General features: G+C 35.0%; 4 protein-coding genes across 6 annotated transcripts; 1 reads left to right on the top strand and 3 right to left on the bottom strand.

The window, feature by feature from the left end:
- Positions 1-5: 5 nt before the first annotated feature.
- LOC125577201 (type I inositol polyphosphate 5-phosphatase 13) lies at positions 6-7577 on the top strand. 3 transcript variants are annotated; one of them, XM_048738328.1, is made up of 11 exons: positions 10-617; positions 974-1354; positions 1873-2125; positions 2430-3237; positions 3316-3440; positions 3563-3647; positions 5190-5355; positions 5458-5498; positions 5570-5837; positions 5925-6409; positions 6712-7282. In XM_048738328.1, exons 1-11 carry the CDS (start codon positions 167-169, stop codon positions 7072-7074), a joined length of 3426 nt encoding a protein of 1141 aa, XP_048594285.1. In that variant the 5' UTR covers positions 10-166; the 3' UTR covers positions 7075-7282. The 3 variants fall into 3 exon arrangements, 2 of the variants coding, with proteins under 2 accessions (XP_048594284.1, XP_048594285.1); XM_048738327.1 differs by having other exon boundaries at positions 6-617; positions 5190-5498; XR_007315563.1 differs by lacking the exon at positions 10-617 and adding an exon at positions 7366-7577 and having other exon boundaries at positions 979-1354; positions 5190-5498; positions 6712-7153.
- LOC125577202 (ankyrin repeat-containing protein At5g02620-like) lies at positions 7150-9985 on the bottom strand. Its single transcript, XM_048738329.1, has 3 exons — positions 8978-9985; positions 8469-8878; positions 7150-8121 (listed from the first exon to the last, which is right to left on the bottom strand). Exons 1-3 carry the CDS (start codon positions 9534-9536, stop codon positions 7252-7254), a joined length of 1839 nt encoding a protein of 612 aa, XP_048594286.1. The 5' UTR covers positions 9537-9985; the 3' UTR covers positions 7150-7251.
- Positions 9986-10370: 385 nt separating this feature from the next.
- LOC125577203 (polygalacturonase-like) lies at positions 10371-12991 on the bottom strand. The gene is made up of 4 exons (XM_048738330.1): positions 12293-12991; positions 11488-11777; positions 11037-11265; positions 10371-10935 (listed from the first exon to the last, which is right to left on the bottom strand). The coding sequence occupies exons 1-4, from the start codon at positions 12740-12742 to the stop codon at positions 10708-10710; spliced, it is 1197 nt and encodes a 398-aa protein (XP_048594287.1). The 5' UTR covers positions 12743-12991; the 3' UTR covers positions 10371-10707.
- A 3456-nt stretch (positions 12992-16447) lies between these two features.
- Positions 16448-19892, bottom strand: LOC125577200 (UDP-glycosyltransferase 74E2). The gene is made up of 2 exons (XM_048738326.1): positions 17707-19892; positions 16448-17374 (listed from the first exon to the last, which is right to left on the bottom strand). The coding sequence occupies exons 1-2, from the start codon at positions 18349-18351 to the stop codon at positions 16658-16660; spliced, it is 1362 nt and encodes a 453-aa protein (XP_048594283.1). The 5' UTR covers positions 18352-19892; the 3' UTR covers positions 16448-16657.
- Positions 19893-20379: the final 487 nt, after the last annotated feature.

Here is a 20379-nt window from a genome sequence, read left to right as displayed (position 1 = left end):
CAATAACAAAGACATTAGCTTCCGTACACTTGTCGTTGTCGCATGATTCTCTCTCCTCATCTTTCGACGTGCTCTCCTCTCATTCTCTCTTTCTCCTGACTTCTCTCACTCTGATTTTCTCTCCCTCAATCGTCAACTTTCTGCGATCATCATCATCTCATCATCCATGGATGATCCGGTCATCGAAGAAGAAGACGAGGAGGCGTTGGCCTCGCTCGTCCCCTTTCCTCCGCGTCGCAAGATGCATTCCTATAGCGTCCAGCTCGACCAGTTCGACCAGAAGCCGCACCACCAGATCCGCAAGCACAGCCTCGACGAGGTCCCACGATCCACCACCCTCGGAAACGACGCCGTTTACTTCGATTCCTCCGACGAGGAATTCTCCACCGGAGGAGCCATCGCCATCGCCAATGCCAGCGGCGAAACCGTCTCCGACGGAGGCGAGGATTACGCCGTCGTAGCGCCTCCTCCTAACGCCGGCGTCGGGGAGGACGCCGTCGAGCCGCTCCCGGAGTTCATCGGAGCCGGAGGCGGCGCCGGGATCTTCAAAGTTCCGGTGCGCGCGGCGGTGCATCCCGGACGGCCGCCGTGTCTCGAGCTGCGGCCGCATCCGTTGAGGGAGACGCAGGGGCGTCCCTGAGGAGAGCCATTTGAAACATGGGCCTGGGGCCCCCATTATTAAAAGGCCCCTATTTTAAAAAAAAATATTTTGTTTTTTTTGAAACATTAAAAAAATATTTATATGTATTAATAATAAAATCGAACAACAGAATTTAGTGGGACTTACATAAAATAAATCTTTTCTCTTCCCACATTTACAGTTTTCTTAGCTTTTTGTTTGAGAATTAGTTTTTTTTTTCTGTTTTGCTTAAAAAAAAAATTCTTGCTCACGAATTTTAAAATTTCAGTTATGTTAGAAGGGCCCCCATTTTTTCATTTGTTTAGAGCCCCACTTTTTCCAGGACCGCCCCTGGGGAGACGCAGACGGGGAAGTTCTTGAGGAACATTGCTTGTACGGAGACGCAGCTCTGGGCCGGTCAAGAGAACGGCGTGAGGGTGTGGAACATGGAAGAGGTTTACGACGCAGGGTGTGGCATTGGCGGTCAGGTACAGCGAGGGGATGAGGATACGGCGCCGTTTCATGAGTCTGTTGCTACTGCGCCTACATTGTGTTTGGTGGCTGACCAAAGCAACAAGCTTTTGTGGAGCGGCCACAAGGATGGTAAGATCAGGGCTTGGAAGATGGATCAGGAGCAGCCTTGTGAGGCTTCTGATGATTCAGAGCCTTTCAAGGAACGAATCTCGTGGCTAGCTCATCGTGGTCCTGTGAATTCTATTGTCATTAGCTCTTATGGTTAGTTTACTCTGATTCAGTCTATGGTTGATCATATATAGGCATGCTAGTTGGGGTAGTTCGGTTCGGGTAGTTTTGTTTTTGGTTAGTTCAGTACTACATAAATCTTACAGAATTAATCCAGAATAAAGTTCGGTTTGGTACTCGGTGAGTTTAGTTTTTAAAAATCCTACCAAAATTTTTGATTTCATTATCTTTTGGTTTAATTTGTTAAAATTTTCTGTTAAGTTTGGTTAATTTTGATTAAATTTAGTTAGTTTGATTATTTCGGTTTGAAATTTGATTAGTTGGGTAGGGGTTTTGGTATAATTTGGTTATAATTTTTTTTAAGAAAACCGAAATAACCCTCGAAGCGAAAACCAAACTTTTTTAAAAAATCTACCGAATCAAACCGAACTCCCAACCAAAAATTTTGGTTTGGTTTGGCAGGCTCCATTCGTTCAAAATCCCAGCTCTAATTCATTAGTTCGGTTAGTCTGGTTGGGCTCTTGTTCAACATGCTTTTGTTTATGATTTAGGCGATATGTGGTCATGTTCCGAAGGAGGTGTGATCAAAATATGGCCTTGGGACTCCTTAGAGAAATCTCTTCTTATTAAACCTGCGGAGAAACACATGGCTGCGTTATTAGTGGAAAGATCTGCCATTGATCTCAGGACTCAAGTTACTGTCAATGGCACATGCAGCATATCTTCCTCAGAGGTCAAGTTCTTGTTAACCGATTCAGTAAGAGCTAAAGTGTGGGCCGTGCAGTCACTCTCATTCTCAATATGGTATGGTTTTGACACACTAGTATATGTTATGTTACTTTTTAGTCACTTGAGCATCTCCAATTTATTCTATTTTTCAATATAAAATAGAGTTCAGAATAAATATGCTTGAATAATATTTTATTTTTCGATCATGAAAAAAGAGTTAACTCTATCAATATAATAATAGTTTTTTTTTGTTTTTTTTTTTATCTTTTTATTTTTTCCTGTAAAATAGATTAACTCAACTCTATTATGGAGTTGATCTATTTAAAAAAAATAGAGTAAACTATTAGCTTATGGTCTAACAGATTCTTGATCTGTGCAGGGATGCTCGGAGTAAAGATCTCTTGAAAGTTCTAAACGTCGACGGGCAAGTAGAGTGTCGTGTCGACACGCCACCTACGCAAGACCAACATGGCGACGACGAGACCAAGCTGAAGTTCTTCTCCGCTTCCAAAAAGGAGAAACCACAGGGCTTCCTACAGCGATCGCGTAACGCCATAATGGGAGCTGCTGGAGCTGTTCGCCGAGTCGCCACCAGAAGCGCAGGAGGGTTTGCGGAAGATACAAGGAAAACAGAAGCTATCGTCTTAGCTGTGGATGGAACTATTTGGACTGGTAACATGAGCGGTCAGATCGTCCAGTGGGATGGTAATGGAAGCCGTTTGAAGGATGTGAATCACCACCACAAGCCTGTTCTGTGCTTCTGCACGTTCGGAGATAGAATCTACGTTGGTTACGCGAGTGGATACATCCAGGTTTTGGACTTTGATGGGAAGTTAATGGCGAGCTGGGTCTCGCACAATGAGCCTGTGATAAAGCTAGCGGCGGGTGGTGGTTTTATTTTTAGCTTGGCGACTCATGGTGGAGTGCGTGGATGGTACGTGACGTCTCCGGGACCCTTGGATAATATAATCCGAACGGAGCTGTCTCAGAAGGAGGCTTTGTATGCTAGACAAGATAATGTTAGGATTTTGATTGGTACATGGAACGTTGGTCAAGGAAGGGCTACACACGGTGCGCTTATGTCGTGGCTAGGCTCTGTCGCTTCAGATGTTGGCATTGTCGTTATTGGGTTGCAAGAAGTGGATATGGGGGCAGGTTTCCTTGCCATGTCAGCTGCTAAGGAAACGGTAAAACTCATTTTAGTATTTTCTATGTTGCTTATTTTTAAATGATAAAGGTCAAAATTTAAATGAGTGTTGTTGTAGGTTGGACTTGAAGGAAGTGTTGTGGGGCAATGGTGGATTGATGCAATTGGAAAAGCACTTGATGAGAAGAACACTTTTGAACGTATGGGTTCAAGGCAGTTGGCAGGGCTTTTGATATCTCTTTGGTAAGTGAAAATTTCAGTTATTGCATTCTCTTGCTTAGCTTGTATGATTAATCAACTTAATGTATGTGTCACTTGTTTTCTTCCCATGTTTAACTAATTATGTGCTTTAATTCTCTGCTTAGGGCGAGGAAGGAGATTAGAACACATGTTGGAGATCTTGATGTTGCGGCAGTCCCATGTGGATTTGGCCGTGCCATTGGCAACAAGGTATGTCTTACTCTTATCTACTATCTCAACGTCATTTTTTTTAGGAAAAATGATTGCTGACTACATGAAGTATTGACCATCACATGGCTAACCATGCAAACTAAATTAATGTATACTAGACTACACGAAGTATATGTTATGCATAACAACATCCCTCAACTTAATGATGTTATGTGGTTAACATCACGACTTTAATTTCATTAATCCAAAAAGTGATATGGATGTCAAAGACCGTTTAAGTCTCCCATTTTCTCAATTAAAATATGGTGTACCTAACGGTAATTAAACAAAAATTAGGTTTTGATCCGCTTTTTAAAAGCGTGAGAATATTTTTAACAAAATATAATTTATTAACTCAATATGTTTTATAAAATTTTGATAAGTAGTGTTTTGAAATTTTTATTTTAGTGTATTTGAAAACTATATAGTTGTATTAGTTTATTTATATTAGATACAAAAGTTATACAAGATATTATTTAATTTTTATTTTTATTATTTAATCTGTTTTGTTATTAATTTTTAATTAAATATGTGTAATTCTTTTGAATAGTTGTGTGATATATATTTATTTGATCAATTTTTATTATAAAAGTTGTTTGATATCAATTTACTTACTCCAACATCTTATTTGTTTGATATACAATTAATTAAATTCATCCATAATTAAATTAATGCATTATTTTGTTTATATTAAATTGCATTCATTTAAACTTATTAAAAATTTCATATTATATACTTATTCTTAGATTATTTTATTATTAAAAGTACATATATAATAATTATATATGTGAGATTATGTTTGATTTAAATTGACATCAAATAAGTTTCGAGCAAACAAAATGTTAGAGTCAATAAATTAACGTCAAATATATTTTCTAATTAAAATTTTAAAAATAAGTATATATCACACAATTCATCAAACGAATTACATAAATTTTATGAAAAGTTCATAAGAAAACATATTAAAATAATTTTAAAAAACAAAATTACATAATATCTTATATAACTTACATATTTAATATAAATATAAAAAATATAATTATATAGTAGTATTCTAATACACCAAAATAGAAATGTTAAAACACTACATATCAAAAAACGTTAAAATATATTGATTTTGTACATTAGATATTTATAAAAAATTGTTACCCTCTTAAAATGTGGGTTAAAATATAATTTCAGTTAAATTACAGTCGGGTTGGTCATATTTTAATTGATGAAACGAGGTATTTAACGGTCTCTGATATCTACATCACTTTTTGGATGAATGAAATTAAACTTGTGATGTTAATTACATAAAATCATTAAGTTGAGGGATGTTATCATGCATAACATATACTTCGTGTAGCTAGGTATACATTAGTATACTTTGCATGGTTAGCCATGTGATGGTCGATACTTCATGTAGTCAGCAATCATTTTTCCTTTTTTTTACTTCTTAAATTCTGATTATGGAGCCTATATGCACTTATGCGTTTGGCATTTTCATTATCTATTGATATCTTATTTGACTGAAAATACAAATGCATTTGGAATTTTTAGGGTGGTGTGGGACTGAGAATCAGAGTTTATGACAGAATAATGTGCTTTGTGAACTGCCATTTGGCTGCACATTTGGAGGCAGTTAACCGCAGAAACGCTGATTTCAATCACATTTTTAGACTAATGGTGTTTTCCAAAGGACACAACCTAAGTAACACAGCAGCTGGTATGGTGCTGTTCCTGTTCTTGTCTTGCTCACTTGGCTTTTCAACATATTTATTTTGGCTGCTTTATTCTTCTGGTTTGCCATGGGCCCTCTCTCTTGCAGCTGGTGTCTCAACAACAGCTTATACACTAAAGACCACCACTGTATGTTCACGAGTTTAAATTATTCGTTCCTTACTTTTTTTTTGTACTGAATATATTTCTCTCTTCATCAGAATCCAACCACTGGCACTGAAGAAGTCAAGTCTGATTTAGCAGCAGCAGACCTGATCGCATTCTTCGGCGATTTTAACTATAGGCTTTATGGTATAACCTATGATGAAGCGAGAGACTTCATTTCACAGCGTTCCTTTGACTGGCTCAGAGAAAGGGACCAACTTAGACAAGAGATGAAGGCTGGTAAAGTCTTCCAAGGAATGCGTGAGGCATTAATCACTTTCCCTCCCACTTACAAATTTGAAAAGAACCGTCCAGGCCTAGGAGGTAAGAATGAATTTTGAGACAGTTTTGTTATGCATGGTGTGACAAGAGTTATATATATATAGACTTTGTGTTCTGTACTCTCTCCAGGGTATGATTCAGGAGAGAAGAAGCGAATCCCTGCATGGTGTGACAGAGTTATATACAGAGACACTCAAGCAAGCCCTTTCTCTGAGAGCAATTTGCAATGCCCTGTAGTTTCATCGGTTATAATGTATGAAGCTTGCATGGATGTTACTGAGAGCGATCACAAGCCTGTACGCTGCAAGTTTCATGCAACCATAGCTCACGTTGATAAATCTGTGAGGAGACAGGAGCTTGGGAATATAATACGAACCAATGAGAAAATAAAATCCATATTCGAGGATCTAAAGTTTGTTCCGGAAACAAGTGTGAGCACTAACAGCATTGTTCTTCAGAGTCAGGACACAGTTATACTAACAATCACAAACACTTCAACCACTAACAAAGCCATGTTTAGTATTATCTGTGGTGGTACTACTTTTGTCAAGGATGATGGTGAAGAGTCTGATTATACTCCACGAGGCTCCTTTGGTCTACCTCGTTGGCTTGAGGTATCACACTTCCTCTATTTCATAAAAAATGTTATTTTAAAGTTTTTTGCACATATTAATAAACCACTTAAAAACTCTATTTTATCCTCTGATAACATCCTAATTTTTTTTCTCTTATTAATACACAAATACAATGAGGTTGAAAATGAACATTTATTTAAAATTCTGCATTGAAAACACAAAACTACATTTTTTGAAACAAAAAAAAAACTCTAAAACAACATTTTTCAATAAACGGAAGGAGTATTGTCTGTCCTCCCAAGAAACATCATGCAGTATTCAAATAATTTGTTTTCTTGTAGGTCACGCCAGCAGCTGGGATAATAAGCCCGGAAGGAACCGTGGATGTGAAGGTTCATCATGAAGATTTTCAAACAATGGAAGAGTGTGTTGATGGCATCCCACAGAGTTGGTGGTGTGAAGACACTCGAGATAAAGAAGCAATCCTGATGGTGAACATTAGAGGAAGCTGCTCAACTACAATGACAAGCCACTCGGTCAAAGTCCGTCACTGCTACTCAGCCAGAGTATGCCTCCTTGAATCCAGACCTAAAAACCTAACAAAGCACCTAGGCGGTTCACGTCGTCATCCAACAGATAAAAGCCGTCATGGAAGCACTAGACCAAGAACTGAAGACTCGGTTAGCCGGGGTAAAAGCCACTGATGAGAGGGCTCTTGTGACACTAACAGTTTTAAACTAGATCTTTAGAGCAGATGGACCATCACAAAAATAAATGCATCAGGTGAAGTAATCACTTTTTTTTATTCATTCTTTGATTCTTTAGAAAATACATTTTGTGTCACAAACTGTAGATTTGCTTTGAGACTTGAGTTAGTCTCATCAGAGTGCATACATTCTCTTGTTGAGTTCACCGTTGAGAATCTCTGACTCTGAAGGCATATGAGAGAGTGAGAAAGACCTTGACTTGCTTCTCTCTTTCCTCATTTGTTTCAGCTTACATTCCTCAATCCTATGCATGACCACACAGTAACACATTGCACCTATAGTGGTTAGCATGATCGTCCCACCAATAACCGTTGCACAAATCGCCAGCCACATATCCTCCTTACCAACAACAATAAACGAAAGAGAAACAAAGGCAATGGATATGAACAAACAAGCCAACCACATGAGCTTGTTGATCACAAACACAAGCTTCTTCTTCGCCTTCTGTTCAATCACCACAACCGATGTCTGCACCACAACGACCGCCAAAGATATAAACAGCGCCAAGCTGTCAAATATAAAGAAGACCAAGAACGGAGCTTCGTTGGCTATCCTAGCTTCTCCTAACACCAACGTACCCTTTGTTCTGTCCTCTTCATACTGTCCAGGTATGGTGAAGATTGCCGCAAACGCAACCGTTGCTATTAGGACAGCTACAACTGTTGCTGAGTTTATAGCGTTGTTCAGACCGTTTATGTGAAGCTTCTTCAGTCTCTTTGCTATCCTCTGAACTCTAGCACCTGTTTGGCGAGACTGTTGGAGCTGAGATTGTACCTCGTGTCTAATGTCGCTCACCGTTTGCTTAAGCTGTTTAGCTGGATTCTGAGGCTTCCCAAGATCTTTAGCTGTGGCAGCTCCTGCTTCCTTCAAAACCAACACAAGCTCTGCGTTTCCAATCTTTTCAGCTATATCAAGTGCAGTATCTCCAGCCTTGTTCAGAGCATTGAGGTTGATTCCATCAAATGATACCAAACATCGCACTATCTACAAGCAAATACAAAGAAAGCAATTGGTAAGAAATAATTTTCAAGAAATGTCCATGCTGTAACTAAGATAAATTAATTATAAAATTGTTTTGATGAATTAGAAAAACTAGATATACAAAACAAAATTAGACAAATTTGTAAATTTGTACTTACACTATTCTTTAATGTTAAAAATTAAGATTAATTTTTAGATCAATTTAAACCGATTAAAAACATTTTAATCGATTAGAATCGTATAAATCAGATTTTAATAAAATATTTGCCGCTTGGAGCTGCCAAAATCAAAATTTAGAATTATGGTAAGAAGAACTCATGTAGATTGAAGAAACTCAACAATGATGATACCTTAGTACGGCCTTTCTTTGTAGCAATATGCAATGGAGTGTTTCCTTTATTATCCTCAACGCTCAAAACCTTAGGATCAGGCCTCACCAACTCAAGAACAATCCCTTCTTGTTTACCTTTAACAGCCATGTGAAGTGCCGTTTGTCCCTTTTTGTCAGTTCTAAATCCGATGCTTGCATCGTTACCTATCAAAGACTTGACAACCTCAACATGCCCCATCCGCGCAGCAGAATGAAGTGCCGTTTTACCGTTGTTCTTAGCTATCTTAGCTAAATGAGAATCCGTCTTCAAAAGAAGATTCACCACATCAATGTGTCCTTGTGTAGCAGCCGTGTGCAACGCGGTTGTACACAACAGATCAGTTGTCATGGCTAAGTTCGGAAATGTCTCCAAGAGTTTCTTCAATGTCTCTACAAAAACATAACGCAAATTCAAGATCCGTGATCACTAAGGTTTTAACCCCATAAACTAACTGCAAGTGCACAGTAGACAATAAAAGTTTCTTTTACCGAGATGGCCTTGTTTTGCTGCGACATGGAAAGGATCAAACCCATTCCTCGCTGCAAGTGATGCGGTTTCAAGATTCATATGCTTCAACATCTCTTCAACAATTAATGAATGTCCATTGTCTGCTGCAGTGTAAAGAGGAGTCTCTCCTTCTAGATTCTGCTTTGACAGCAACTCCTTCAGCTCTTCAGCACCGTTACAACTTCGAATCGATTCCAACACCTTTCCTAAGTTCCCTGTTCGAGCTGCAATGTGGAGAGGAGAGTCTCCTCTTTTACCAGGTGACTCGTTCTTCTTCATCTTCCTCTCACCGTTCATGAAACTTAATTGTCTCTCTATTACTACACGAAAGCTTTTCTGCTTCTCTACGAAACCACGCAAGCTTCTCTGCCTCTCCATTGCTCTTCCTTCGGTTCCATGTTGGAAACTAACTTGCTTCTCCAAAGGTCTTCCCTTTCTTGGATGATTCTCAGCACCAACGCATCTGAGACTCTCTTGTACCTCGATGGAGTTACCTAGAAAGCTATGTTGATTCTCCATTACAGGAGGCAAAGAACCCATTATATTACAACCGTTCTTTTAGCTAACTAAGATCTAAAACAGAACAGTAATTTAATTAGGCAAAGATCTTGAAGAATGACAACTTTGTCTGTGAGATCTTTTCCAGCAACCCTTGTTTTGTAATAGAAGAATCAGCAGGAAAATGAAAAACCTCGACTTTCTTGTAACTTGAAGATCTCTTCCATGTGATGAGATAAGATTAAGAAAAAAGGTGGCAGGTGGTTTCTGTGGAGTGTAGTTGAACTATCAGTTGCATCTCAGAAACTAAACAGCTTGACTTGAGTTTGTTGAAGAAGTGTTTGAAAGTCTGAAGGCTTTTTTTTTAAACGCCCACATGCAAGAATCTTTAGTCCTAAGCCATTGACGAAGGACAGGAAGATGCACAGAGACAAAAGAGTGAAGAGAGACAGCATCTTCAGCTGGGAACCATCCTTTTTGGTGGTGTTTTCTTTATTAATATCATTAAATTTCCAAAATCTGTTGATTATATTACTAAAACTATATACAGCCACTTAAAAAGCACATGGCAGCCTTCTTAATATTCGAGCTTTCTAGATTTGTCTTTTTATATATTTGCTGTCCATATCAAGTCAAAAAAGAATAAGCACTATGTGATTGTGACAGGTCAAAGTCTTTCACTTTGTTAGTTATATGAAAAATTGAAAACAAAATATTTGTAGTCACAGAAATTTTGTTATAGAAACAAGTACTTTACCCTTAACCGGTTGATATCCAAAGCAATTGGGCACAAAACTATTTGGATAATCGTTCCATGAATCTTATATTCACCGGTAACAACGCTTAAAAGAGGAAGAAGTCAATGCCGTAACAATATTTTACCATTTCATCTTACACCAAATAAATTTACACCAAGAATATTTGATTTTATTGGTTTAGACAGCTAGTAGGTTGAATAACACCGAGACTAGTCCCAAGAGCATTGAAACAATAGGAAGTAGCAGGAGTTCCTTTCTTGTAAGTAAGCTTAATGTCTTGTAATGTGATATCTGTGCATGGATTGCTCTTGCTGCACACCAGCTTCATCGCTTGTTTTGTGGCAGATGTTCCTTGTATGTTCTTAATTATACGTCACTTGGCTTATCTTCACCCCGGAATGCTATTTCACATAAATCTTTATTAGAACTACAATCTACTTCAAGAGTATTTGATTTTATCGGTTTAGACAACTGGTAGGTTGAATAACACCGAGACTAGTCCCAAGAGCATTGAAACAGTAGGACGTAGCTGGAGTTCCTTTTTTGTAAGTAAGCTTAATGTCTTGTAATGTGATTCCTGTACATGGATTGCTCTGGCTGCATACCAGCTTCATCGCTTGTTGTGTCGCGGAAGTTCCTTGTATGTTCTTATACGTCACTTGGCTTATCTTCACACCCGAATGCTATTTTTGACGTAAATTTTTATTAGAGTTTAGATCACTATATATTTGATAAATATATTGTATCGTCTACATATGATATATATATATATATGGATATATACCTCAGTAGGGCAACCTTTGTGGGAAGGACAATAGTTTTGGTCGATTATAATAGGGTTTTGGACGTTCTTCATGATTAGGTTCTGGAAGAAGACGTTCTTAACGAATCCGTTACTTGGCCTCGCCCACGACTTTATCCTCACGCCGTTTTGTGTTCCGGTGAATACCGAACTCGATAGTGTCACATTCTCTACTCCATCTTCGTTCAATTCCTTTGCCAAGCTCCCAATGCTGCGAGTCATCACATAGTTATATTATATAAATTCCTTATGCTATAGAAAAAGAAGACAATACACACATATTTATATGTGTATTTTTTTAATTATTTTTTTAAAATTAGATGCACTATTTTCGTCGCCTAAATAGACGCTCCATTAATATAGTATAATATCATTCTAAAATATTAGATATGATTTGTACATGTACTATTCCAAGAAGTGTATATACACATACCTAACACCATGACCTGGGCCACAAGCAAGTTTGGAGATGAGGAAGTTCCGGGTACCAGCGCCAATAGCAACACAATCATCTCCCGTCTGAACGGTGCTTCCGGTGAATGTGACTCCGGTGGAGAATTGAACGTGGAAACCATCGGTGTTTGGACTATTCCCGGGAGCCACTAGCTTCACGTTACGGACGGCCACATTGGTGCAACCGTTGAGAGTCATATGAGTGACTTGGCTGTTCATCGATTTGACTCCACTTATGATCACGTCTTTACCCGAGTTAAACGTTATTGACTGCAAATAATGCATCAAATATTTTATGAGATTGATATCTCCCGTAATTTCACTTCATGTAATATAAATAAGTATATGGGTGGTCTAGTGGAGTTTCATTCAATAGATAATTATCATAATTGGTAGAACCGTGGACTTACATAATAAAATTATAACTATTTATATTTCGACCAATGATCAATTCACTTTCTTATCGATCAAAAATAATTAGTTCTTATAAAACTTACTATTAACACAAATTCTGAAGTTTGCATGGATTCATATTAAAAATTTTACTTGTAGAAAATGTAGTTGCATTATCAATTTCATACTCTTATGGTACATAAATAATTGAAATGTGGATGCTTGACTATTACTAATAAGTAATGAATAATGGTTACGGCTATTACTAATGTAAGTTGTCGAGTAAAATAAAGTTACATATATTCATATTTAACATGTCACGATTCACGAATATATGTAATGTAAGTATGCATATATAAAAAGAAACTATTGATAAGAGGAGAGAAGCATACCCTAACACCGGGAGGACAACTCTGACCAGATTTTCGGCAAGCCCAGAACCCATTAGCTCTAGCATCAAAAGTCCCACCGATAAGTGAGATTTTGCTAACCTTATTGAAAAGAATCCAATAGCCGGAGTTACCAAATGCCCTGTAATCTGGCGGAGCAACGACGGTTCCAGCCAGTTGAAACTTGAGCCTGCTCTTGCATGGCCCTCCAAACGTTATTCCCTTCACCATAAATGTCCCAATTGGAACCATCACAGTGGCTGCAGCTACTGAGCCACAAGCCGCCTGCCATGCTTTGAGGAATGCTCCCGTTGAATCCGTCACACCGTCCGGTTTGGCCCCGAAGCTAACGACGTTGAATACGTTGGCGGCGCCGGTCGAGACATCGATGAAGGTGAGGAGTGCGAAGAGAAGTGTGAAGAAAAGTGGTAATGTAATATTTGATTTTGTCATTTTATTTTGTGAGTTTGACTTTGTGTTTATATTAGTCTTGATGCATGGGTGTATATATAGTGCATCAACTGGTATGTTATTGGAATCTATGGTGCAACTAAGTATACATGTGCTATCTATATGATAAGAGATTTTGAAATTATTTGTGAGTGATAAAAGAGTTTACATTTCGAATCATTTGGTGCACACATGGTTGCTATATGCACTGCACATATAGGAATGTCTACGCAGCTTGCGTAGTCACGTTACTCACGTACGTATATGCACGACACGGCCAAAAGCCATACCGTTAATTAATATGAATTGAAAATGTAGTGAAAATAGATTTTTTTTTTTGGAACACAAGTAAAAATAGAATACATATAAATGTCTACATCACGACAATCACCATATTTTTTTATGACACATGACATGTGGTTCACCAGCTATTGACCAATAGAAGACGTGTGATTAACTAGCTCACACATTATTGAAACTAACCCAATCATATTCGTTAATCATTCAGATCGAATGACAGAAAGTCATTAGCACATGCAATTTATTTATGAGTTAACTATGCAGATGATAATAGTAAGATTGAACTTAAGTAAATGAAAATGATGTCAACTATAACTATGCTGTGAAATTATTGATTATCCCCTATATATTATTTGAGAAGCATTGTAACATTTTTTTGTAGCGACATGTCATCATTAAAATCATTCTTACAATCCTTAAAAAAATAGGTTGGTCCATTTAAATATATAATAAGCTTTTTATTAAATCACAATAAATACATTATTAATGTGCTTCATTATTTCCTTAAATAAGATTACGGAATTGCCAAATGTGGCTAAAGTATATATGACAATTAATGATTTTGAATAATAAAGATTTGATAAAAATAAGTGTGTATTATAATTATATTTGTTTAATTTTAATCTATTAAAATAATTTAAACAATCATAGTAACCATATAATAAAATATTAAAAAGAATATTTATATATTATATTTAAAATTTTTAAAACGAGTATAAATTACTAAAATTGTTAAAAATTTCACATTCAAATTTTGTGATTTATGATTTAAAACTTTTGTTATGACATGATAAAAATAATTAAAAAATAATATCAGTTGAAAGTCTCATTTAATAAATATCAAAAATAAAAGATACTAGATTTTGATCCGCACTTTTAAAATGCGGATTTTTTTCTTTTTTTTTCAATTGACAAATATTTAGTAAATGTCATATTTTCATATATTTGTGTTTTATTTTATAAAAGACTTAAACTTTTGATCTCTATTTATCGTATTTCATTTTAAATGACTATTTATGTTTAAAAAATTAAACTTTATTTCTTTAATGAATTAAGTTGGTATAACTCTGATAAATTAATTTTATCATGTGGTTAATATTTTAATAAAAAAAGTATATACTTTTAATAAAAATTTATACTTTTCAATGAAAAAATCAATTTTTTTATGAATGCTTAAATTATATTAAAAAAAAATAATAATAATTAAGAATAGTTGAAAAAAAATTATTTGAACTTGGACTCAGTGGCCCAAAGGAAAAAAAATGTGAGCATTGGATCTGATTTTTTTAATCGGCCCAAATGGCCCAAGAGAGATCTGATGTGGGCTGGATCCGAAAAAAATGACTCAATATAGATGTGTTATTAATATTACTTGATTGCCCTTAATGAAACATGCAATGTTAGTAAAGAAAATGGCAGGCTAAGGTAAAAATGATAATAGGATCATGTTTTAATAGTATAGATATAAATATATGTATCATTTTAAATTAAACTATATTCCATATAAAAATACATAAATATCTTAATTTTGTAATTTACTTTGAATATTATTTTGATAAAAAAATTGAAAAAATATTGACAACTTAATTTTTTAAAATATTATAAATTACTTACACCATTCCCACAGTGAAAATTTTGTTATCACTATTTTAGACTTTTTGCTATAAGAGATACAAATGATAAAAATAAATGAGAAAAAACATCATTTAATAAATTTTAATATTAAAATATACTATATATATATGTTACTATCATTTAAATTTAATTATATATCATATCAAATAGAAAATATATTTTTTCGATTTTTTCGATTTATTTATATATTTGCACCAATTTAATTATATAAATAGTAGATAATGACTTTTTAATTATTCAATATATATTTATTATTTCATAATATGTTATAAACATATAATAAATAAAAACAATTTATATATATAATGTTCATCCCGCGCAAGCTTAACCTAGTTTATAAACTATTTTATGAAATCTAACACACTATTTTGTTAAATGTATTTTTCAGCTGATTAGCTTCGGTTTTATATATGTTTTAACCAACGATTCTTACCAAATTCAACGTTATTCTATTGCTATCTATCAACTTTTTAGTTAAACGATGGTGTCTTTAACTTTCAATATTAAGATAATTGTTAGAACATAGATATCTGAGAACCATAGAATATGGCTTTGTACCTATCAATTAAATGCTTAGAAGATTCGGATAATATATGTTTTGGAATATAAAGACCATAAAATAAAACTAAAGGAGCAACAAATTAACAAATCAGTCACATGACTCACATGTAATGTGAGTAGAAGAGAAGAGGCGCAGTGGTTGACGGAGAAAGAGATGCCGTAACTCTCGGATTATTAACAAATACCATAATAGCTTTTGGTAAATATTCATATATGAAGCCATAATTAGCAACAACAAGAAATATATCATCGAATTAAGTTTAATGTAAAAAACAGAAAAAAAACATAACGAATATGACACTGTTATTACAATTACATAGAACTTTTAAGAAAAAGATTTGGCTTGTCATTTTGTTGATCTGAATGACAAACCAAATCTTTTTCATAAAAGTTCTATGTAATTGTGATCGGAACCAAACTGGTCGGTTCTTGTAGTGTTGGAATTAACTCTTTAAGAACCATTAAGAAGAACATCTAGGCCCATTAAATATGGATTTTTGTTTTTTTTTTTTGAAATCCCGTACGGATTTTTGTTAAAATTGTCACTTTGGAATTAAAACCGAAACTCTTAGAGCATGTTTAATGGGGTTCTTAGCGGAAGTTCTTATATTCCACTAAAAATCCCCATTAAACATGCTCTTAAGGCTCATTAATAACACATGACTATCAACAAGTCTGGTGTCCACTAGAAGAGAAGAAAGGTCTAGCAGAATCTTCAATTTGCATTTTGGACTCTGGACTCATATACTGCGTACTCTGTACAAACTGACGATTGAAAGTGAAGGTGAAAACGACGTAACATAGACTACCAAGTGAAAACCAAATCGTAAACGGCTCATCTCCCGGCCCACTCCATGTGGCTTTAACTGGATAAGACCGTCACGTCTTAGCACCTTTGGGATAGAGATTCTTAGAAGTTCCACGTGAATTTTGTAATCATGCAAAATTTTCCTACTAGTCACCATTGGCTAATGCGTTGTGCGTACGGGAAACTGTTGGGTGTTTATAGTCATCTTTATGAAAATTTAGATTAAATTATGCAAACATTCTTGGTATAGCTTAGTCAATCATTGAAAATGAAACTATGATTTGAAAAAATAATGCGCACGTAGAGTTTTCAAAACATGGCACATATCAAGTTTTCAACAGGTTTTATAATAAATAGTGTCTTGTTGACAAAAATTAAAATAGTTATAAGTCTTAACGAACAAAAACCCAAAAGTATATATATAAATATATAATGAATTCCCCATGCATGTGTTTCGTTTGAAACCTGAGAAAAATCATCCTTATTACAACAACAACAAAGTGAATTATCAAAACAAAACGAAACAAAAACAACAACTGATAGTAAAAAAATTTGTAAAAAAAACAGTGAATTTGCAATAGACATTTAGTTTCTAACATCTCAATTTAAATCATTCAACAAACCATAGAAACAAACTCATCAATGCTTTTATCAGAGCTACCTCCTTCAGCAACAGCTTCTTTAGCCAACATTTTCCATTTCTCGGCATTCTTTCTAATCTCTTTCCCTTTCTCTCCTTCCATAACTTCTCCCACACACCTTACTATCTCCTCTCTTCTCACGAATCCATCACCTTCTGCCTTAACCCTAACCCCAACCTTCCACACATCCTCTACGAACTTAGCATTTGTAGGCTGATCTGTCCAATGAGGCATACCAATCATTGGAACTCCAAGACTTAACCCTTCTAACGTCGAGTTCCATCCACAATGTGTCAAGAAACTACCAACAGATTCATGCGCAAGAACTTCAAGCTGAGGACTCCAGCTCACAATAAGTCCTTTCTCACCAATTTCTTCTACATAGTTTTTGGGAATCTTGTCTGTTTCTGTTTCTCTTACAACCCACAAGAAGAAACATCCGCTCTGTTTCAGACCAGTTGCTAGCTCCATCATTTGGTCTTCGTTTAGAATCACCAAGCTTCCGAATGATACATAGACAACCGAACTAGGCTGCTTTGAGTTTAGCCACTCGATGCATTCAGTGGACTTCGCAGTGAAGAGGCTGAATCCATAGTTCTTATCTTCAGAGAGTCGCTTGTCTAAGTACATCGATGGAAGCGTTGGTCCTACGTTCAAGACTGGCCACATGCTTTTGACCCATTTCAACAACTAAGAAAAAAAAAAAATTAATGATAAAATCACATAAATGAATAAGATAAAAAAAACAAGGCTAGAGAAATTTCTTTTTATTAAATTTAAGAACATCAATTAATTTAAATAATATGATAGTAATATGTGTGATAAGAGTTTCTCCAACATTAAAACATGTGTTAATTTGAGATTGTCAAAAAGGAAGTTTTATTGAAAACCCAACCAATGATATGCTCTAACAAATTTTGTTGGATAACAGTTGATAAAATAATTTTGAAATATATGCTTTAATTTGGATATTTTTCCTCATCAGACATAGACATGTTCCTATGTGGATAAATATTCGTTACCTTTTCTTCCAATTTATCGAAAGTGTTGCACAACACTATGTCGACACGATCAATGTTTGAGAGCTGATCAACCACAACCCGTAGTATATTAGGGTAAGAGGACGACTCGCAGAGGAAAGAAGGCAAATCATTCGCATTCAGCATAGGAAACGAAGGGAAAGATGCTAACGTCGAGTGACCATACTTCGTAGACGGTACAGTGAAGGAGCCTTTGAAAACATGGTAGTAAATAGCCGAGACAAGCCAAGGTTGCGTGAAGAACGAGGCACCTCTCAAACCATGATCATGAGCTACATCAAGAAGCCACGGCATGGTGGAGTCGTACACAAGAGCCTTAGGAATGTTTCCGGACAGCTTCATGTCTTGTATCAACTCCGGTAAGCGTTTCTTGATGCTGGTTTCTACCCTTTCCATGTAATCATCTAGGTCTTGTAACGGGTCTTCGCCTTCTTGGAAGCCGTTGGAGATGGGAAAGACAGTGATTGAATCGTTATCTATTTTGTAAGGCGGAGTGGGTTTGTCGGAGACGAGGATAAGAGTGGGCTTAAGACCCTTTGAGGCTAAGCGCTTGCAGAACTGGGACAATGGAGTTATGTGGCCTTGTCCAGGGAAAGGCAGGACGATAACATGAGATCCTTCTCTCATTTTTTTTCTTTTATCTTTTTTATTATTGTGCTCTTGTTTACTCAGTCTAACATGTGGGTGTGTTTATATAGCCATAATATCGGATTAAGAAGACTTTGATATGACTACGTCTTTGGTGGGGCGATTTCTTGGACTAGAATACAAAAAAGGTAAAGGTTCCGTGGCGACCAAGATGTGTGGAACAGAGGCCGAGGTCAGTGATAATGCAACCCACCAATCTATATATTGACATAATTATTTCTTGTAATTTGCATGTGACATAAGTACCCAGTGTACGACATATATATAGTTCGCAACATGTATACAGTATACGCATGTATACTTTTAACACCAACAAAAAAACATATACTTTATTAGGTTATTTTTGTCTTCTTCACCATGGGGGAGACACATACACTGCAGCTCAGCTGTATATTACTACTGTTGAGGTCATTGCTGATGTAACCCGGATCCAAAGTGTAAATCATTGATAGATACCCATCTCATGCTATCTAAAGCTACTTTACTACTAGTATTTAAAAGCGTAACTCATATAGCGCCTGCTTGTGGGTTTTTGTTGCTGTGTGTGTGAGAAAATCTACAATTTTTCAAGACGAATTAACTTCAAAATATTGTTGATAAGAAATATTTGTTTTTACATCAACAAGCCAGTTGATACTAATTAAAAGTAGTATATATATACCATATATTTACAAATAATTTGCTTTGAAGAAGTGGTTTTATAAACTATTTCCTCCGTTTCATTAAGTTAGATGTTTTAGAGAAAAAATTGTTTCACAAAAATAAATTTTTTATATTTTCTATGAAAAATTGTAATTCTCAAAAAAATTATTTAATTTTATTAATTTACTATTAATTAAAAATTATCAAAATTTGAAAATTATGAAAAACAATATATTTATTATAGTGATTTAATGTTTTTAATATGTATAAAAATACTAACGATAAGAGTATAAATTCAATGCTAAGAACACCTTCCACACTAAAAGTTGTCCAATGGAGTTCTTGTCAGATTTATATTATTATTATAATTTATTTTATTTAGCTGATTAAACTTTATTTATCTTTAAATAGTTTGGTTAATTATAAAATAACAGTTGTATCTAGAGTATCTAGAAGAGTTCTATTGTTGTATTCGAGCAATTTTTGAGCTACATCTCTCATACTTTTTTATTTTTTCTATTAATTTAACTCTTTACTGCCTTTGGACCTGCTCCAAAAGAGACCCGAGTCGTTGGCGACTCTTCTTTCTTGAGGCTCAAGATATTCTGCCGTCATTTTCATTTGAATTATGAGTGGTCGACGGATATTTGTTCATAGGAATATTAAAAACATTTAGTTATACATTATTGACTAGTCTTCGTTTCACTTATATACATTCTCAGTATGTAAAATAGTAGAGTTCCAAATAGATTATACATGTGTTTTTTTTTTTTGGTAATCAGATTATACATGTGTTATTGGATCTCCCTAGATGTTTATCAAGTGATGATATGTATATTTTTCGTTATTTTAAATAATTTTTTTAATATGCTAACAAATTTCTATATGTTGATGTACATCATTTTTCCGCTAATAACTATCAGACAGTACACTTTCAAAGTTATAAAATCTAAATTATTAATGAAGGTCTTTTAATAATATAGATAAAAAAATTTTATGGTAGTATCTATCTATACTATTATTTGCGAAGTAAATTTTTGGAATCGAGCTCTCACGTTAAAAGTTAGAGCGGTTAATATCGTTTATACCCTTAATAAATAAACTCTCTAAATTAATCAAAAAATAAAAACGAATTTCAAATCTATATGATTAAAAATGATTAAAATTAATAATAAATGGTTTATACCTTTAATAAATAAATTATATAAATTAGTCAAAAATTAATAATAATAAGAATTATCTAAAATAAAAATAATTATAAACGAGTTTCTATAAATAATATTATATTTATATATTATATTAGATAATTGACTACGAATAAATATAATAAAAATTTTAAAAATAAAAATATGTTTTAAAACATAA

Source organism: Brassica napus, chromosome A8 (assembly GCF_020379485.1).
Source record: "Brassica napus cultivar Da-Ae chromosome A8, Da-Ae, whole genome shotgun sequence".
NCBI lineage: Eukaryota > Viridiplantae > Streptophyta > Magnoliopsida > Brassicales > Brassicaceae > Brassica > Brassica napus.
The sequence above is the reverse complement of the archived record's forward strand: the minus strand, read 5'-3'. Positions and strand labels throughout refer to the sequence as shown.